The following is a 21,545-nucleotide window of genomic DNA, read 5'->3' on the forward strand; positions in this document are numbered from 1 at the left end:
TACAAATTCTAAACTTTAAAGAACCTTGTGTGGAATGGAAAGATTTCATGGATATTAAAGGTTCTTCATGGAATTATGGAACTAATAAAGAACCTTTCTTTTAAGAGTGTACTAAAATAAATAATTGTAGTGTACTAAACATGTGTAGTAACTAGACTATACTATCAAAATTACTAAACCTTTAAAATTAAAATTGCCCGTCTTTCTTTTCATGCTATTCCAAGAGCTGGAATGAGCCCATTTTGCCCGGACTCCTCTAGGAATGAGTTTATCAGTTATTCAGAACATGTTTTGGACACATACTAAAAAAATATAAACACTGGAGAAGAAGTGTAAGTGTAGCTGACTGCACAGGCTGTGAAGTGTACACACTTGATGCTACTGATGGATGTCGGGTGTGCGTGTTTTCTGTCAATCCAAAAACTGCCACGTCACTGCCGACACTTGATCTGAGTGTTGTGAATGGGCTATTAGACTAAACCACTTCCTGCTAGTGCAGGTTTCATCTTGCTCTAATCTAATCTTCTTCTCTACACTTTGCCTGTCCAGATAAAAGGGGGGAAAATGCTTTTTACCTACTTAATTCTTGTTTTTGGCCTTGTACAGTGGGATAGTCTAACTTTCAAAATGGCACCAAATCCCGAACTGACATGTAGATTTTTTTCAGCTGAATTTATCAGGCAGTAATCACTAGAGAAAGAGATGCTATGGACATTTTGTTCTGTGCAGAAAAACAAAAAACATTTCCTAAAACATTTTAAACAAACACTTTTACCCACAATAATTGTGCAACTTACTTTTTTCAAAGTTGCTGTTTGAAAGGCAGTGACGCTTCTTCCTCATCAAACTGCAAGTTTGCAGTAAAATTGCTTTATTTTTTTAACAAATACAGTGCAAAAAACATTCAAATTAGCTAGTTTAATGCTGCCTTCAAGCGCACATGGGAAATTCGTACCACAGAGTTGGTTGTTCGTTACTACAACATCACACATTCAAGTCAGAAACAACACAGAAGTAGCCTATTTCCAATGCAACAAGGAATCTGCAAATATTATACTTTAACTTCGGTTACAATTAATTATGAAAAGATATGTGTTATGTACATTATGAATACCTTTATAAATGCATTATATGTAATGGCTTAAAATAAAGTGTTTCCTATTTGGATTCTGAACAATAACCCCCAATTAAATACATCTGAATTCAAAATGGAGAAAAATATTCATTTCCATCACTTATTTATACATGAGTATAAATGACATGACAAAAGCTTCTTTACTAATCTAAAGAAGCTTTTTCCACTATAAAGTGTTTCTTCACACTAAGAAAAAAAATTATTTTTAGTTATTTTAAAACTGAAAAAAAGTTAAAGCTGCAGTCCTCAACTTTTTTGTGTTAATTTACATAAATTATATAATGAGAATATACAGCATGAATCCATTTTCCAAACCGTGTTTTTGTCTTATCCTGAATCATTATGGTGCACTTATAATAAGTGTTTATATTTACTATTTCAGACCAGACTGGTAGGACTCGCTGCAGAGTATAACAGTAACTGCGTGACTCGCCATAGACATACACGGAGAAAAGTAGTTCCGGCTAGAATGTTCCTCCGCAAGACGCGTGCAGTTCTGTTTATTAACCGCTAGAAGGACAAAAATCGCAGACAGCAGCTTTAAGAACTGTTCACTATAAGGTTCTTTAAGGAACAAAAAATGGTTCTTCTATGACACTGCTGCAAAAAAAAAAAAAAAAAAAAATTGGGACTTTATTTTTTTGAGTGCAAAAATACTTCCCCAGTTAACTGATTATATTAATAACTGCAAAAATGTTTTACAAGTTTTCTGAAATATTTAAATATGCAATTAAAACAGACATAATTTGCATACATTTACAGAGCAGAAATCTGAAAAATTGATAACAATTGAACAGTTTGATTTTGTTGACATATTAGATTTAAAGGTTTTTACAGAGGGAATTTTGGATTGCTCTTTTTATCTCTCCATCAATCAGAAAAAAAAAACTGTCAACAGCCAGAAAAAAAAACAAAAACAAACATTTCACCATTTATTATTTTTTTTTTTTAGGAATGAAATAAAATCAGACAAATGTTATATTAACAAACCCTTCTACAAAAAAAAAAAACATCAGAATATAGATGGTAATAAAACTGTAAAATTTGGTGCATGTAAGTGCTGCTGAAGTGCAGAAAAAACTTGCAGACTTTAAAGTTATGTATTATAAATTAAACCTACAGATGCAAATAGAGAAATATTTATTTCACTAATCTGACTAGTCTGAATTCAAAAAAGTGATAGAAATGAATATTTTTCACCAATGTATACATGGTATCACAGCTAGATTTGAAGCAAACCTTGCTTTTCTCTCACTGGTCTCTATAGATTTAAGATATTATTGATACTAAGTGTTTCTGCCATGTTTCAAATCAACACGCCCCTAGTAGTCTAGTATTCAGAGTTTCCCTCTTGTAAATGTGCATTTACGCCATGTCAAAATTACTGTAAGTACGAGATCAAGCATTCGTGTCCTAGTGGAACTCATAATTACAACTTGTAAACTCAGAAATTTGTGAGAGCTTTGACTTATACCACATGACTGCAGATTCATTTTGGCATCCATAGTGTTGCCATAGATAGGCATAATTCCGAGGAAGTGAACGGCTCTGAATAGAACATCATAGGTTGTTATCTCGTAATTACAGTGAGTAGGACATGCATAAATATAACTTGGCTCCATTATTCGTGTTCTTGGAGTGTATTGCGATGTCTGTGTATTCAAATCATGCCACATAACTTTTCGCTAACGTCCCACAGTTTTTTGGCGATTCCATCATCTCTGGCCTCGGGCTTGACTTGCACCAGCTGACAGTCAGAAAAGTATCGTCCGCTCAGGTGCTCGATGTCCTCCTGCAGGGCGCAGTACAGCGTCGTCTGAGCGCCGGACACCGGGTCTGTCGCCCAGAACTTGCTGACGATGGCTTTGATAATACGTGTGTGCCATTCGTTGATGTCACGGCCGAGCTCTGACCTTACTGACCCTGAACCAGATCAAACATGAAAAACAAACCGTTAGAAGAAGGGAAATGGGTACTGATCTTTTAAGGCAAGACATCCAAGTTGAATAAACTCTTAAAAATAAAAAAAAATTGTGATTGATGATTACATCCATGGAATTTTTCTGTTGCACAAAAGCTTCTTTATTGTGGAAAAAGGTTCTTTAGAATGTTAAAGTGTTCTTCACTCTAGAAAAATAAATAAATTCTTAGTTCTTATAATATAGTTTTTTTAAAGAACTGTTCACTGAAATGTTCTTTGAAAAACCAATCATGGTTCTTCTATACTGAAGAGGATTTGAGCCAAGCAATAATACAAAAATAAAACCATCTCGAGATTAAAGTTGTTACATTGAGAAAAAAGTAGAGATAAAATGTTGAGAATAAAGTCATTAAATTATGAGAATAAACATTAAATTACGAGAACAGTCGTTAAATTATGAGAACAAATTTGTTAAATTTCGAGAATAAATTAGTTAATTTAATGACTTTATTCTCAACATTTTAGCTCTACTTTTTTCTCAAAGTCATTAAATTAACGAATTTATTCTCGAAATTTAACAAATTTGTTCTCATAATTTATCGACTGTTCTCGTAATTTAATGTTTATTCTCATAATTTAATGACTTTATTCTCAACATTTTATCTCGACTTTTCTCGAAATTTAACGAGTTTGTTCTCGTAATTTATCGTCTTTTTTCTCATAATTTAATGTTTATTCTCGTAATTTAATGACTTTATTCGCAACATTTTATCGACTTTTTTCTCGAAATTTAACGACATTTCTCATAATTTAACGAATTTGTTCTCGTACTTTAACGACTTTTTTCTCGTAATTTAATGACTTCATTCTCATGATATTAAATACGTTTATTCTCAACATTTTATCTCGACCTTTTTCTCGAAATTTAATGACTTTTTTCTCGTAATTTAACGAGTTTATTCTTAACATTTTATTTCGACTTTTTTCTCGAAATTTAACTTTAATCTCGATATGGTTTTATTTTTTATTATTGCTTGGCCCTAATCCTCTTCCGTACTTCTATGACAAAAAAAAAAAAACACATTTTTTTAAGAGTGCAAAAAATGTAACTACTAGATATCACCATACTTCCCCAGTTAATTGATTACATTAATAACTGCAAAACGTTTTTGTATTGCAAGTTTTCTGAAATATTTAAATAGGCACAATTTGCACACATTTACAGAGCAGAAATCTTAAAAATTGATAACAATTGAGCAGTTTGATTTTGTTGACATATTAGAGTTAATATAGAGGGAATTTTGGATTTTTCTTTTTGTCTCTCCATAAATCAGAAAAAACTGTCAACAGCCAGAAAAAAAACATTTCACCATGTTTTTAGGAATGAAATGTTATATAAAATCAGAAAAAATATATATTAACAAACCCTTCTATAAAAACCTTCAGAATATAGATGGGAATAAAACTGTAAAATTTGGTGTATGCAAGTACTGCTGAAGTGGAGGAAAAACTCAGACTTTAAAGATATGTATTATAATTTAAACAGACGCTTATAGAGAAAAAAAGATTTCTTTCCACTAGTCTGAAACAACACATTGTTAAAAGACAAATATCTGAAAATCAACCAGTGCATGGATTTGTTTTTGTCTTGCCATTGTATGATGTTTGTTAGTAAATGAATGAGAGTTATTCAAAAGATAGTACTCACATATTGCACATTCGTATTGATCACTAACCTGGATGAAGGCTGTAGCATGTGACTTTGGTTCCCTCCAGTCTTTTGGCCAGTTCATGTGTGAAGAGCACATTACAGAGCTTGCTGTGGGTGTAGGCCTTGAATAAATCTCCGTCAGATGATCCCAGAGCGAGCCTCTTGTGTGTGTTGATGCACTCGAAATCAATAGTGCCCAGATCATGACCACAAGACGACACGTTGACCACCCTGCTTGGCGCACACTCCTTGAGACGCTCCAGCAGAAGATTGGTCAGCAGGAATGGACCGATGTGATTGACACCGAGGATCATCCCGAGGCCATCTTCGGTGCATCCTGGAGTGGCCAATGCTGGACAACAAAAACAGATATCATTCATGATGTTAGTGGTCCAAAGTTTGGAATAAAAAACGGTTCTGCAAAAAATTGTGAAATATTTTTACAATATAAATAACGGTTGTCTATGTGAATATATAGTAAAGTGTAATTTATTCCAGTGATCAAAGCTGAATTTTCAGCATCATTACTCCAGTCTTCAGTGTCACATGATCCTTCAGAAATCATTCTGATATGATGATTTGATGCTCAAGAAATTATTTGATCAATGTTGAAAAGACAATTAATGAAAAGGATGCATTAACCCGATCAAAATAGTAACCTTTATTAAAAAAATTTGCATTAAACCGTCACCATCCTGCTAGCAGAACGCTTGGTGTTTTTTTATTTATTGCCTTTTTGTGCCTTTTTTTTCTTTTAGTAATCACCATTAATTAGGTATCATTCCAAAGCTTAAAATCTCAAACCATTTTGAAATTGGACATTGCGTTACCATGGAAACGGTACTTTAAATCCTTTTTATTGGGCTCCTCCCCCTAGTGGGCACTGTCATGTTTCATATTGCAAAATTTACTTTAAATCTACTTTATAGTAAAAACATTTCTAATCTTGACAAAACACATTGTTGGAAAAGTCTGAATCTCAAGCTTCCATATTTGGAGTCTGCTTTGTGATAGAAGTGATATTTAGACAGAAATTTATTAATTTGTTACAGGAGAATGCATCATTTTTGGTACAGCGCCTAAACAAAATCTCATGAGAACTTCAATTTTGGAACACAAATTTTGGTTTGACATATGGCTTTTATTTTATAGCAATTTTAGAGTAAAAATATTTTGTAAAATATATATTTTATATAAAATAAAAATAGTATTGAAATACAGTACATTTAAACTTTTTCATATTTTTTGAAGAGCTTTCAGTGAAGACACTGTGCATATGTTAAAGTTTTATGATTAGGTTTAAGACTTGATCACGTTTTGTGGCCAGATATTACCTGCGTTATTGATGAGCAGGTCCAGTCTGGACTCGGCCTTCAGGAAGTTCTCAGCAAAAGAGCGGATGTTTTTCTGGCTTGCGAGATCCAGTTGCATGAAGATCACACTCTCATTTCCAGTTTCCTATAAAGAAAATATTATAATGTTCCATCATTTACTAAGACAATTTTTTTTTTCCATATTTGTCCATATTGTTTTTTTTTTATCAACAGAAGAACGAAACTCATACAGGTTTGGAAAAACTTGAGGGTGAGTAAGTGATTTTCATTTTTGGGTGAACTATCTCTTTAAGGATACTCAGGTCAGGGCCGATAGCCTCGTGGGCAGCGCGCTGACATATAGTGCTGTTGCGCTTATAACGTTTTTTGGGTCTTTTTAGACCCCAAACTGAAAGACATCTTTTCACAAGTATTTTTTGTATTTAAATATTATGAAATCGCAATTATAACAATAAAAATTACTTTTCAAATAGTTTTTCAAAATGTGATATGAATCCAACAAAAAAATAATTGTGAAAAGGTGTCTTTCAGTCAGTCAAATAGCAAATAGTGGAGCTCTGCAGCCATTTACTGTTAAAAGTGATATTTTTTTTTTTACTTTTAAAACTGCATTTTCCAAAAGATGGACAAAAATCTTACACTAAACCATGTCAAATTATTACGGAAGAGGATTAGGGCCAAGCAATAATAAAAAAATAAAACCATCTCGAGATTAAAGTTGTGAAATGTCGAGAAAAAAAGTCTAGATAAAATGTTGAGAATAAACTCATTAAATTATGAGTTTATTGTCAGCATTTTATCTCTACTTTTTTATTCAATTTAATGAAATTCTCATAATTTAACGAGTTTATTCTCGTAATTTAACGACTTTTTTCTCGTAATTTAATGACTTTATTCTCAATATTTTATTTCGAATGTTTTCTCGTAATTTAACGAGTTTATTCTCAACATTTTAACTCGACTTTTCTCCTGAAATTTAACGCGTTTTTTCCTCGTAACTTAATGACTTTATTCTCAACATTTTATCTCGACTTTTTTCTTGAAATTTAACGCGTTTTTTCCTCGTAATTTAATGAATTTATTCTCAATGTTTTATTTTGACTTTTTTCTTTAAATTTAACACATTTTTTCTCGTAATTTAAGGAGTTTCTCAACATTTTTGTTTTATTTTTTATTAGTGCTTGGCCTAATCCTCTTCCGTAAATTATCCATGTTATCCCCATGAATGAAATTTAGTATACTTTTATAAAGTGAATTTTACATAAAAAGTTTTTGTATTAAAAAAATATATACTTTTTTAATTTATATAAATTTAAAAAAATATGATGAATCCTCCAAAAACTGCACAAATGTGGCATAAAAACATTAATAAACAATAAAATTACATTTGTTTAAAATATATATATATAAATATTTTGTTACAAAATTTAATTTTGTGTGCTTCCCAAACGAAGACTGCACAAGGGCTAGAGATGCTCCCTGTGACAACTAGCCCCGGCGTTCCTCACACTCACCATCCTGAGTTCTCGCGCTGCTTCTTCTCCTCTCTGTTTGCTGCGGCAGGCCAGAATCACTCGGGCTCCTCTCACAGCCATCGCCGCCGCAGTCGCCTTCCCAATGCCAGTGTTGCCGCCTGTCAGACACACACAACACATGCAGGTATTATCTGATTGTCGGCACATGTAGTGTTCGGTGTTGTTTCAGCACAGAATCGTAGCTTCAAGTATTTGCACTTGCTGAATCTTCCAATGCCTGCTGTCCACATTCACTGTTCCTGAATGTCCACAGCTGGTGTCTGTTTTAATCTCATCTAAGGGATAAACATCCAAGTTGAGCTTTGAAAACATCCTCGGAGAAATCTTGCATGTTTCACCTACCCGTCACAATGACTGTTTTCCCATGTAGTTTGGCAGTGCCGGTGAAGGTCTTCCTCTGAACAAAAATCCTATGAGCAATAAAATATGCAACCAACAAAACCACAATAAAGAGAAAGAAAATCATTTTTGCAGTCAGAAGTGTTCGCCTCAAGCAGACACGGAAGCTGAGTGAACCGTGCAGATTTCAAGTCACACCCGTTTTAAACTTCTGGAAAGTCTGGAATGTGGGCGTTAAATAATGACATCCGGATGATAAATGTTCACTCAGACCCCTTACAAAACAATGCAGTTAAAGAATGAGTTCAAAGTTACTTGTGTTTGTCCTCACCTTTCCTCAAGAACTATATAAATACAAGAACTTGCTGGACTGGATACCATTAAAGATTACAACTTTATATAGGTTTGTCTGTAAGTTTACTCTTTGTTTCGTTAGTGCGGTTTGTTCAAAATTTGTATCATATGTGACAGCTACCTTTATTTATATCCTTTAAAGTGTTTGATATGTATAATTTCTTATCTATGACATTTATCAGTGACCTCGATCAGCAGGTCATGCATGTGTAAATGTGTTTAGGTTTAGTTTAGTTTGAAATGAAGCTCTTCAACTCCTTTTTTTCCATTCTAATAATGACGTTGCACGTTTCTGTGTCAGAGGTTTTCCTCCAGTTGTGAGCAAACAGTCCCGACAGCAAGCTGTTCATAGTGATTAACCATTATCTCCATTAATCAGAGAGTCACTAATGAATTTACTTTGTTGTTTGCCCATTATATGATGCAGTGTTGGAGAGGGAGAGGTGTAACATTATGAGCACCTTCCTAACATTGTGTTGGTCGCCCTTTTGCTGCCAAAACAGCCCTGACCAGTCAGACTGACATCTGACACCAAGATGTTAGCAGCAGATCCTTTAAGTCCTGGAAGCTGTGAGGTGGAGCCTCCATGGATCGGACTTGTTTGTTCAGCACATCCCACAGATGCTCCATTGGATTGAGATCTGGGGAATTTGGAGGCCAAGTCAACACCTCAAACTCGTTGTTGTGCTCCTCAAACCATTCCTGCTTTGTGTCAGGAGCATTGTCCTGCTGAAAGAGGCCACCAGGAAATACCGTTTCCATGAAAGGGCGTAGATGGTTTGCAGCAATGCTTAGGTAGGTGGTACGTGTCAAAGTAACATCCACATGGATGGCAGGACTCAAGGTTTCCCAGCAGAACATTGTCCAAAGCATCACACTGCCTCTGCCGGCTTGCCTTCTTCCCATAGTGCATCCTGGTGCCGTGTGTTCCTCAGGTAAGCGACGCACACGCACCCAGACATCCACGTGATTCATCAGACCAGGCCACCTTCTTCCATTGCTCCGTGGTCCAGTTCTGATGCTCACGTGTCCACTGTTGGCTCTTTCGGCGGTGGACAGGGGTCTCGGCCGCCCATGACCCTGTCTCCGGTTCTTGGAGCACTTTTGATAGATACTGACCACTGCAGACCGGGAACACCCACAAGAGCTGCAGTTTTGGAGATGCTCTGATCCAGTCGTCTAGCCGTCACAATTTGGTCCTTGTCAAACTCGCTCAAATCCTTACGCTCGCCCATTTTTCTGCTTCTAACATCAACTTTGAGGACAAAATGTTCACTTGCTGCCTAATATATCCACCCACTAACAGATGCCGTGATGAAGAGATGACCAGTGTTTTTCACTTCACCTGTCAGTGCTCATAATGACTGATCAGTGTATAATATATATATACACACTCTCTCCAATATACATACATATAGTGGGCAAAATATCCAGATAGTAAATAAAGGGAATGGAGGGATAGAACATGTTTAATGGCTTGTTTAATTGTATTATTATCACAAATAAAACAACCAACTCTAAAAAGTACAGAATCTTCAGTCACATTTTAATTATATTTGAATAAAGGCTGAATATGTCAACTTTCCTAGGCAAGACATGACCACTATTGTATAAATACATACACTAAAAAAATATTTAATGTTTTTATGAAAATTAGGCTAATCATCCTGATGTGTAATGTTAGTGCGCATGCGTGAAATTTCAGACGTTGACGATGGCATGTGGGTGGAGCGACACTCTCACGGAATTGGTACATATATTCATAAAACGCAACGTATGCGGAATTTATTGAATATTTATGAGTAGGTTTTCATTATTGGAAGGATTTAAAAAAAAAAAAAAAAACAATAACTGATCAATATTCACGACCTAAAACTTTTCGTAGTAGGATTGGAAACCGCGCCTCCTCTCTGCTTTTGGTTTAAACCATGACTAGTTAAAACAACAACCTCGTTATAAAACTACCTCGATTTCATTTTCTCTTTCAGAAGGAAAGTACATCTGACAGCTTACCTGTAAGTTCTTTACTTTATTCTCATTTCTGATCATCTTAAGTGCGTCTTTACCTTTGCTTTTTTACTGATCTGACCGAAAATTACTTTTAAAAAAAGTTTTGGAGTGTTTTTCATGACAGAAGGATTTCGGTAACACGAATGTGACTAAAGAGAAGAGTTTTTTTTGGAAATTCTGATTAGTAACTTTATTTTCAGGTGGCTGAGGCAGTAAAAAAGACTAAAACTTATAATTTATAAGTAGAAGAACAACATTAAACATCTTTCATAATGTGCTGTCAAGAGCAATAAAGAGAACCTGACTGACCTACTTTCTGAGTTATTGCACTTTTCTTGCAATAATCTCACTGTGACTCAGCCAGCCTGTTATCAAGCTGTGAAATGTCTGTAAAATCCAGATATTTGTGATTATATGGTTTCACAATTATCTAAATCTAGAAAGAAGCTTTGGCATTTTAAGGGAACTTGCCAAACCTGTTGTTATAAAGGATGAGTTTTTTATGAATAGTCTTTGAAACCAATTGTTTTTGACACAATTGAAAACATTTTTATTAATAGTCATGGTAACATCAGCAGTTAGATGTAAAAATCATCATTATGAGACTCCATACAGTGGGAAAAAAATGTGCTTGTGGCTTTAATATGACAAAATAAAAGAAAAGGGAAATAAAGCAGGATGTCGACTACTATGACACAACATTTACAAAGAAACACTTATAGTAACTTACCCATAAATAGACATTACGCCATGTATTTCTTTGCAGGAGAATGTGTCAGTGTGACATACAGAATGCTTAATAAGTAATACCTCTAGAACATTTATAAAGATTGCTGGAAATGTAAAGCATTATTTTCTGTTTCTTTTGTGTTCCTTCAGTGACCATGTCGGACAGAAAACCTGTAGGTGAAGATTCTGTGGACGCCAGACAAGTGAATGCACAAAAGTATGTGAGATTTTGATGGAAGTTGATTCATGACAAACATATAATTACAAGAAACTGTCATAGATAAAAACAAGCCATTATTGATTAAGGATTCACTGACAAAATCATTAAAAATGTTAATATTACAAATAATCATTTGAGTAGTGCATATAAGCACAGAAGGTCTGCAAAAGGAACAAAATTAATATATTTAAAGGTGTAATATGTAAGATTTTTGCAGTAAAATATCCAAAAACCACTAGGTCAGTGTTATATATTTTGTTCACTTGAGTACTTACAATATCCCAAATGTTTGCAACTATTTGTAAATCGTGATAAAATTACAATTTTAACCAAGGCTCCGGGACGTGTGAGGAGTCGCCTGTCAATGGCGTCATACCCGCGTTACCCTCGGTTTACGGTTTATTTTGTAGAAACCATGGAAATACCAAAGACGCTTTAATATTTACATGTTTTAATAGACAAGGGAACAACTGTTTTGATATATTTATAGACAGAAAACTAATTATTGTTATATAGCTCAACATGTTTAGTCTTATAGTTTAAATCAAATTTTCTTGATTTTTTTTTGCGAGTACCATGCTTTACCTCAGAGAAAAACACTATTTTGTGAAGTAGCTAACATAGCATAATCAGATGCAGATTTATTTTTAGTAACAGTAATACAGCATTTTCTCCATCATACAATACGTTTTTAAATTAATTGCATGCCATTTATCAACACAATCATCCAGCATTTAATCTGATATTGTAAAATGGATCTATCTTACTGCAGTGTGTAACAGTGTCTCACAGCAGCCGCCGAGCGAACGCACAGAGTAACGTTATAACATCATTTTCAACACTCTCAAATGTATCTAATATGATAAACAGAGCTGTGTTACCTCATACTCATGACCGGAAAAGCGGCAGCGGCGCCGGCGACTGTGTCATAATAAAAGTCCCACTGCTCGTGAGGCGTGTGTTGATCAATCGCTCCAGCTCCTCGTTCAGCTCCACAACACTCGCTCCTGCTCTGCTTCACACTACAGTAACCTTAATAATCACATCCATGAACATGATTTCTTCCCGAGTCCAATCCCAATTATTTTCCACCACCTATGAAGTGAAGACCACATATCCCAAGATTCCGCTCTAAAACTTGGCGTCATCAAGCTACGCCTTTGTTTTGAATAGGCTTTTAGCGACCTCTAGCATACAGAAAATCGTACATATTGCATCTTCAAATGAAAAAATGTGGGAAAAAATGACTCGTATTTCAAAGAAAATACACACAAACACACATATATGCTATTCATAGTTTTCAGTCACACCCAGGTGAAAAAAAGTACATTTCTATAATGTACTTAAAGTGCTTTATTTTCGTGCACTAATTTTGTACTTAATATACTCAAAAGTCTTCTTAAGAACATCTAAGTGTACTCAACTGTGCTATTTTGAGACACCATGACATATGAACTAAAATGTGCTTTGTGGTAGATTTTCCTCTATGCACCTGACTTAAGTTTACCTGGGTCGTCTCCTAATCGACGCTTAAATAATGAATACTCTAGCGCATCTCCTAATCGACGTCGGTTGAGTGTTCTTTAACTTGCTGCGCAGCAATAACCAGACAGACTCCAGACTGTGCCTTAGAATATGCTTTAATCATGGTTAATCACCTCGTATCAATCACAGAGAATCCCAGCAGCAAAGCACATACAACAGTTTATATAGGATAGGAGCATGGCAAAGCATTCTGCAATGTGATTGGTTCTTCACGTCAAACCCTTCTGTTACTAAGTAAAGCAAGATCTGCCCAAATCATGTGTTAATTGGTTACTCAATATCATGGGGCTGTTATATTTAGATGGTTATCTAGCTTTCTCTAAGTTTCATTTCCACTTTTCTTATATTAAGACATGATTCAGACACGCACTGACTTTGGTCCTGACAAGTTTTTGAGACATTTAGGCTTCAAAAGCATATAAATGTTATTCCCGCGAAGAAAATGATTAATTAAAAAATTCCATCACAGCTTTTAATATGCTGTCTCTGTATTTAAAAAATGTATTTAGATACCACTTCTAGTGCATTTGAACCCATGGTGTACTTTCTTGGTTTTCTGTTGAAAAACACTTATTTTTTCCCTATTGTGTCTTATATCCGTGGGAAACGGCTTCACGAACAAGAACAAATGTAGGGCGGGGCTTGATTTTGTCTGTGGGGAATTGATTGGATGGTTGTGGTTTGCTATTGGTGGATCTCATGTGCGTGACAGGTTGCCCCGCCCTCGCGCCAGTAAACTCTTATTAAAAATTAATTATTTGTGCATATCGTTGTTTTAATTTCACGTTCCTCGTAATCTTGAATCAGAATATCTTCTTCTATTCTCTCCACCAATAGCAAACCACAACCATCCATCAATTTCCGACAGACAAAATCAAGCCCTGCCCTACATTTGTTCTTGTTTGTGAAGCCGTTTCACTCTGAAATATGACACAATAGGGAAGTATAGACAAAAGCAACTTCCTTTTCATGACAACTTTTAACTTAGCATTGTGAAGTTGATGAAAGTTTCTTCTAACTAACCAGTTTCTAAATCACCACTTCCTGAAACGACTGTCAATAATTTCCCCAATGAATCATAAAAGTCTTTGTTCTCGCAGGACTGATGAAGGAGTCGTTCAAGTAGATGCCGGAGTCGATCATGTAGATGCCAAACCACGTTCAGATGTGTTTCATTACAACATGAACTACAGCAGTGTGGGACAGTGTGTCGTCATCAACAACAAGAATTTCCACAGAAGTACAGGTAATTAACACAGACGGGTTCAGCGGTTTAGTTCAGGCGTTTGTGCTCACATTACTCTCTTTTGAACAGGAATGGGAGTTCGTAACGGGACAGACCAGGATGTAAAGAATGTGATGGAGACCTTCTCAAAGCTGGGCTTCAAAGTTAAGATTAGCAATGATCAAACTGTCTCACAGATGAAGGATTTGTTGACTAAAGGTACGTTTTGCAGCAGTTACTGATTACAGTAATTGAATGGGTCCGTCATAAACTCAAATCTTCCGTCTTCAGTGTCTAAGGAGGATCACAGTCAGTCGGCCATGTTTGTGTGCGTGTTGTTGAGTCATGGAGACGATGGAAAGATTTTTGGCACAGATGACTGTATAGAGCTGAAGAGACTGTTCGCGCTCTTCAGAGGAGATCACTGCACTTCACTGGTGGGAAAACCCAAACTTTTCTTCATTCAGGTGAGCGTCACATAATAGATAACATGCATTAAGATGCATCAAAACTACGAAAAGTCCCAAACAGTTTCATTGAGGGGGTCAAAAGCTTCATCCATTTAGGCACCTATCACTAACAATGCCTAGCTATTAGCTTAGGACATGCTAGTAATGTGCTAAATCATGCTAACAACATGCAAATTCATGTTAGCAAAATGTTAAAACATGCTAATAAAGGCTAAATCATGCTAGCAACATGGTAAATCATAGATAAAGGTAAAAACATGCTAAATCATATTAGCAATAAATGCTAATTTATGTTAGCAACATGTTAAAAAATAATAACAACATGTTAAATATGCTAACAAGCATTAACAACATCCTAAAACATGCTAATTCATACTAGCAATGTTAATTTGTGTTAGCAATGTGTTAAAAAATGAAAATTCATGTTAGCAATGGTTTAAACATGTTAAGTCATGATAGCTAAATAATGCTATCAACATGTTTTCAACATGGTAATTCATGCTATCAAAATGTTAAATCATAGAAAAACAAAAAAAAACCATGATAAATCATGTTAGCAACATGTTAAACATACTAACAAATGTTAAATCATGCTAGCAAAATGGTAATTCATGTTAAAAACATGTTAAAACATGTTAACAACATGCTAATTCATGTTAACAAAATGCTAATTCATGCTAGCAAAATGCTAATTCATGCTAGCAACATGTTAAAACATGTTAATTCATACCAGCAATGTTAATTCATGTTAACAATGTCTTTAAAAATGCCAGTTCATGTTAGCAAATGGTTTAAACATGTTAATTCATGATAGCAACATGTTAAATCATGCTATCAACATGGTAAAACATGCTAACAAAATGCTAGTTCTTGTTAGAAACATGTTTAAAATGCAAAATCATGCTATCGATTTGTTAAAACATGTTGGCAAACGTCCCAATTAATGCTAGCAATATGTTAAAACATGTTAGCATCATGCTAATTCATGTTAACAAACTATACCAATTTATGCTAACAGTGTGCAAAAACTTGCTAATTTATGCTAGCAGTGTTAAAATTTGCTACCAACATGATAACTAATGCTAGCAACATGTTAAAACATTCTACCAACATGCTAATTCATGTTAGCAATGTGCTAACACATGTTAATGTTAACAATGTCTTTCTTTCTTTCTTTCTTTCTTTCTTTCTTTCTTTCTTTCTTTCTTTCTTTCTTTCTTTCTTTCTTTCTTTCTTTCTGTCTTTCCACTTCACTAAATTTAAAGCTTATAAAACTTTCAAACTTTCATACGGCTTTGTCAAGCCAACATAAAAGTTTGAACTTTACTTTCTAGTTGATATACTATTTTAGTTTTGTTAATATTTTGAATTTTTTATACTTTCTTTTTTCACTTTAAAGGGTTAGTTCACCCAAAAATGAAAAAAATGTCATTAATTACTCACCCTCATGTCGTTCCACAACCGTAAGACCTTCGTTAATCTTCAGAACACAAACTAAGATATTTTTGTTGAAATCCGATGGCTCAGTGAGGCCTGCATAGCCAGCAATGACATTTCCTCTCTCAAGATCCGTTAATGTACTAAAAACATATTTAAATCAGTTCATGTGAGTACAGTGGTTCAATATTAATATTATAAAGCGATGAGAATATTTTTGGTGCGCCAAAAAAACAAAATAACAACTTATTTAGTGATGGCCGATTTCAAAACACTGCTTCAGGAAGCTTCGGAGCGTTATGAATCAGTGTGTCGAATCAGCGGTTCGGAGCGCCAAAGTCACGTGATTTCAGCAGTTTGGCCGTTTTCACACGCGATCTGAATCATGATTCGACACAAAAGATTCATAACGCTACGAAGCTTCCTGAGCAGTAAAAATCGGTCATCACTATATAAGTCGTTATTTTGTTTTTTTGGCGCACCAAAAATATTCTCATCGCTTTATAATATTAATATTGAACCACTGTACTCACATGAACTGATTTAAATATGTTTTTAGTACATTAATGGATCTTGAGAGAGAAAATGTCATTGCTGGCTATGCAGGCCTCACTGAGCCATCGGATTTCAACAAAAATATCTTAGTTTGTGTTTCGAAGGTCTTACGGGTGTGGAACGACATGAGGGAGAGTAATAAATGACATTATTTTCATTTTTGGGTGAACTAACGCTTTAATTTTAGTTAAAGTGTTAGTAATTTTGTTGTTTTTGTCATTTTTATTATTATTTTTTAAATATGTTTCTATAGTTTTTCTCTATTGTTTTTTTTTTTTTTAATCAAATTTTTTTTAAATGTAATTTCCCATACCAGCAGGGGCGGAGCCAGGGGGTGGCCAGGGGTGGCCGTGGCCACCCTTGGGCTAAGCCTGGCCACCCCGTTGGCCACCCCACTCACAACTGCTGTTTCTGTCTACTTCTTTGTTGACAAGAATTGCGTTTATTTAAACGCAGTACTGTCTTTAGAGATCACAAAAAACGGGAGACTTTTCAGACGCGCACTCCAACTTCACCTCAGCGCCAGGCGCAAGTCAAACGCGCGCGGAAATGATACAGGTGCCGAATGAGCTTTAGCAGAACAGCGAACATATATAGCTTACGGAAATGTTTCTCAACTGGGTTGCAAGACCACGCACTTTTCAATCACGCGCAAATATGGCGTGCTGTATATTACTCACTATAAATGCAACGTCGTAGTTCTGTCGTCTATTAAGTCATGAAATAACCAAAAAGGCGATTTAAAGCTGCGTTAAAACTGCATGAATGTACAGTAAGTAGGCCTATTTGATATATATATATATATATATATATATATATGCGTCATGTCTCTGGACTAAAATATTCTGGTATGTGAGATCACAATATAAGGCACAAGCTGATATGTATTTTTTAATGCATAAATAAATGTGAGAACTGCATTTGTACTAGAAGATGCTAATTTTGTTAATTTATAAAGTACAAACATGTATCAAATTAAACTGCATAAAATAATGAATTTTATATTCTGGCATTTATGTGCTGTTGACCTCTGCTTCCGCATCAGCAAATGGGAATTCAAAAGAGAACCCTTTTTTTTGCAATTATTTGTTGCAATTATTTGAGAACCAGAACTGACTGAACAAGTTGAAATTTAGCTAAAGTGTGAACCAATTTATTAATATGCCTGCAAGAAAAAAAAAAGAAAAAAAGAAGGTAAAATTCACTCAGCATTCCGTGATCTAATTCACTATCTCAATTACAATTAAGTACAAACTGTATTCAGTTGTGTTGTAGGCACAGTCCAGTACATTATAGTCAGACTCATTTTTATGTTGAAATAATGAATATTTCTGTGCCACCCCGGACTGGTTGCTGGCCCCTGCCTGGCCACCCCTGTGAAAAAATCCTGGCTCCGCCACTGCATACCAGGAACATATATCAAAGTGAACAATATACAGACAGATGCCATGAAAACATATTAAAAAAAAGAAGGATATGTAGGATGTCATAAAAAAGAGGAAAATTTTTATTAGTTGTTGTTTATTTAGTTTTTTATATAGTACTTCAAGTTAAACTAATTGAAAATGAATTAGCTGAAAATATGTTTGTTTGTTTTATATTTTATTTCATTGAATGTTTATTTTATTTCAAGCAATGAAAATGTGTTTTATATAATTCTGTTTGGTGAGATATGATAAAATTCATAGAAACTAAAAATATATTATTTTACAATTTTACATATTTTATTTTATAAATAATGAAAATGTTTTTTTTTTTTATGTTCTTTTGGGACATTTAAATAATTTCCGCCCAAGGCATATGCAGAATAAAGGGGCGGGGCCTGGTTGAGTTAGTTAGTAGTGTGTTGAAACTGGAGGTTATGGTAAGGGGCGGGACATTTCCCAAATGACCAATCACAACACACTGATCCAGCTGACCAATCAGAGAACATTGTGCTTTTTAGAAGGAGGGGCTTTATAGAGGAAAATTAGGAAATGGAGAATATGAGGAAAATAATCAACATTCAAGCATGAAAACTTGTTCTAGTAGAGCACAAAAACAACATCAAGACTTTTTAATGGGGCATAATAAGTGTTCTTTAAGAGTGTAGCTTTAGTTGCTCTTTCACGGCTGTGTTGACCTGTGTGTGTGTCTCCAGGCTTGCCGAGGCTCAGATCTGGACTCTGGCATTGAGACAGATGGTGAAAGTGATGGAGAAACAATGAGAATTCCTGTGGAGGCAGATTTCCTGTATGCGTACTCCACTGCACCAGGTATCTAATGTCTTCCTCAATGGAATTTACTCACAGAACCAAATGCATTTGCCCTAACCCGTTAGTTTTCTGTCTGTCTTCAGGATATTACTCCTGGAGGAACGTCGCTCATGGTTCCTGGTTCATCACTTCACTCTGTGAGATGCTGTCAAAATACAGCAAACAACTGGAGATCATGCAGATCATGACACGTACCAACCACAAGGTGGCGCTGGATTTCGAATCCTCCTCCAATCTGCCAGGGTTTGGTGGCATGAAACAGATACCATGTATTGTATCTATGCTGACCAAAGAACTCTATTTCCATAAATAATTAATTGATGCACTTTATTTTACAGTATGTGAACATACATGTACTTACAATGAACTTACCTAAGAAAGCACTGGGTAATATAAGGTAACTACATGGGTTAAGGTTTGGTTTAGGTGTAGGTTCAGGATTAGTACCTAGTTATTGTAATTACTATAATAAGTACATGGTATGTGCATGGGGAACAGGACTGTAAAAAAGTGCTACCTAATTCATGTTTATTTTATTGATTATGTTGCAATGGGATAAAAACATTTTTTTAAATCATTTTTATGTTGCAATTTAAAGTATTTAGTGACAGACTACTTTCAAAACTGGATAAAGGGACATGATGGGAATTTAAGGGAAACACTGGGTTTTAATGTACTATTATCTAATCATGAGTATTTGAAATCACTAGTCTTTTTGTTGTGGTGTGTGACATGTTTACAGTGCTGGTTTTGAATGACAGCTCTTTCTTATCTTTATATGCACATTTAGTCTGTCATCATTTGAGCTTCACCTGAATGTTTGCCTTGAGTCTATGAAAGTTGCATTAAAGCACGAATTCACAATTCTGATCTAAATGTAAACATTTGCACAGTTTTATTATGATAAATAAACATTTTACTTTGGTATTTAATTTGTGTGTAATTAGCTTTGAGTTGAGCAAATACTGAAGACAAGAGAAATATAAAAACAAGAAAAAGGGCTATTGTGTGTGTGTGTGTGTCTGTATATATATATATATATATATATATATATATATATATAATCATAAATGTTTCTTGAGCATCAAATCATATCAGAATGATTTCTGAAGGATCATGTGACACTGAAGACTGGAGTAATGAAAAATGAAAATTCAGCTTTGATCACAGGAATAAATTACACTTTACTATATATTCACATAGAAAACAACTATTTTAAATTGTAAAAATATTTCACAGTATTACTGTTTTGATTAAACAAATACAGCCTTGGTGAGCAGAATATAAAAATAAATAAATCTATTTAATCCATGAATGTTGATCAAAATGCAGCAGTTTAAATTATTTAATGCAGCCAAAAGGTAAAAACTGAACATAAGTGTAGCTTTAAAAAACAGCTTTTGAAAGGTAGGGTATACAATGTCTAAATCTAGAAAAACTGCAGCAACATTTCCAAGATGCACAACAACCTTACGTGAAAGTGTAACTCAAAAAATGCTGTTTTAAAAGCAAAAGGTAGTTACACCAAATATTGATTCAGTTATGTTTAATTATATATATATTTTAAGTCTCTTCTGCTCACCAAGGCTTTATTTATTTGATCCAAAATACAGCAAAAACAGTAATACTGTGAAATAATTTTTACAATTTAAAATAAGTTTTCTTTTTGAATATATTTTAAAATGCAATTTATATCCAGTGATCAAAGCTGAATTTTCAGCATCATTACTCCAGTCTTCAGTGTCACATGATCCTTCAGAAATCATTCTGATATGATGATTTGCTGCTCAAGAAACATTTATGATTATTATCAATATTGAAAACAGTTCTGCTGCTTCATATCTTTATGGAAACAATGATACAGATTATTTTTCATCATTATTTGATAAATAAAAAGTTCAAAAGAACAGCATTTATTTGAAATAGAAAGCTTGTGCAACATTATAAATGTCTTTACTGTCACTTTTGATCAATTTAATGCATCCTTGCTGAATAAAAGTATTAATTTCTTGAATTTCTTTAAAAAAAAAAAAAAAAAAACTCTTACTGACCCCAAACTTATGAATAGTAGTGATAATGTTACAAGAGCTTTTTATTTCAGATAAATGTTCTTTCGAACTTTCTATTCATCAAATAATCCTGAAAAGAAATTGTACACAACTGTTTTCAACATTGATAATAATCATAAATGTTTCTTGAGCAGCAAATCATCATATCAGAATGGGATCATGTGACACTGAAGACTGGAGTAATGATGCTGAAAATTCAGCTTTGATCACAGGAATAAATTACACTTTTCTATATATTCACATAGAAAACAAGAAATTTTAAATTGTACAAATATTTCACAACTATTTTCTATCATTATGTTTGAAAACATTCTCACTTTACAGCAGGTAGCTTGTTTTGTTATTGACGTAACTCCTCTCCAAACTGCAGTCTTAACCACTGGGTGGCGCTCTGTTCTAAGATCAGCTGAGTGTTTAAAAACAAGGTGTGTTCCTGAGAAATGCTACAGAAAGCAGAACAACTCCCTGAAACCTTACCTTATTTCTGTTTCAGTCTTGTTTCTCAACTCCCCGTCAAGCTGTTTCCTTTTTGTGTTTGTTTAATTCAAAAATACATGCAGGGGGAAAACCCGGATGATTTAAGAAAAGAAAATTGCTTTTAGAAATGCCTTTTGCAATTATAACACTCTAATAAAGAATGTGAGTCCAATGTATTATTTAATTGTGGTTTGTGTTGTTAGAGTTGGTGTGTTGCATCATGC

At 34.4% G+C, this 21,545-nt stretch overlaps 2 protein-coding genes across 2 annotated transcripts; one reads left to right on the forward strand and one right to left on the reverse strand.

Annotated features, from left to right (window-relative positions):
* Positions 1–842: 842 nt before the first annotated feature.
* dhrs13l1 (dehydrogenase/reductase (SDR family) member 13 like 1) lies at positions 843–8,141 on the reverse strand. Its single transcript, XM_067383687.1, has 5 exons — positions 7,979–8,141; positions 7,616–7,734; positions 6,102–6,225; positions 4,793–5,119; positions 843–3,058 (listed from the first exon to the last, which is right to left on the reverse strand). Exons 1-5 carry the CDS (start codon positions 8,100–8,102, stop codon positions 2,796–2,798), a joined length of 957 nt encoding a protein of 318 aa, XP_067239788.1. The 5' UTR covers positions 8,103–8,141; the 3' UTR covers positions 843–2,795.
* Positions 8,142–10,059: 1,918 nt separating this feature from the next.
* casp3b (caspase 3, apoptosis-related cysteine peptidase b) lies at positions 10,060–19,785 on the forward strand. The gene is made up of 7 exons (XM_067393365.1): positions 10,060–10,344; positions 11,219–11,285; positions 13,934–14,079; positions 14,149–14,277; positions 14,350–14,525; positions 18,661–18,775; positions 18,859–19,785. The coding sequence occupies exons 2-7, from the start codon at positions 11,224–11,226 to the stop codon at positions 19,086–19,088; spliced, it is 858 nt and encodes a 285-aa protein (XP_067249466.1). The 5' UTR covers positions 10,060–10,344; positions 11,219–11,223; the 3' UTR covers positions 19,089–19,785.
* Positions 19,786–21,545: the final 1,760 nt, after the last annotated feature.

Source organism: Chanodichthys erythropterus, chromosome 1 (genome assembly GCF_024489055.1).
Source record: "Chanodichthys erythropterus isolate Z2021 chromosome 1, ASM2448905v1, whole genome shotgun sequence".
Classification (NCBI taxonomy): domain Eukaryota; kingdom Metazoa; phylum Chordata; class Actinopteri; order Cypriniformes; family Xenocyprididae; genus Chanodichthys; species Chanodichthys erythropterus.

What these genes read in the sequence shown, in the direction of transcription:
- casp3b (XM_067393365.1), top strand. Translation starts at nt 11,224, where the DNA reads ATGTCGGACAGAAAACCTGTAGGTGAAGATTCTGTGGACGCCAGACAA. An exon ending in CCAAACTTTTCTTCATTCAG is followed by an intron (nt 14,526 to 18,660) that starts GTGAGCGTCACA and finishes GTGTGTCTCCAG; the next exon opens with GCTTGCCGAGGCTCAGATCT. An exon ending in TGCGTACTCCACTGCACCAG is followed by an intron (nt 18,776 to 18,858) that starts GTATCTAATGTC and finishes GTCTGTCTTCAG; the next exon opens with GATATTACTCCTGGAGGAAC.
- dhrs13l1 (XM_067383687.1), bottom strand. Translation starts at nt 8,102, where the DNA reads ATGATTTTCTTTCTCTTTATTGTGGTTTTGTTGGTTGCATATTTTATT. An exon ending in CAGCGCGAGAACTCAGGATG is followed by an intron (nt 6,226 to 7,615) that starts GTGAGTGTGAGG and finishes TTTTCTTTATAG; the next exon opens with GAAACTGGAAATGAGAGTGT. An exon ending in ATGCTACAGCCTTCATCCAG is followed by an intron (nt 3,059 to 4,792) that starts GTTAGTGATCAA and finishes GATCTGGTTCAG; the next exon opens with GGTCAGTAAGGTCAGAGCTC.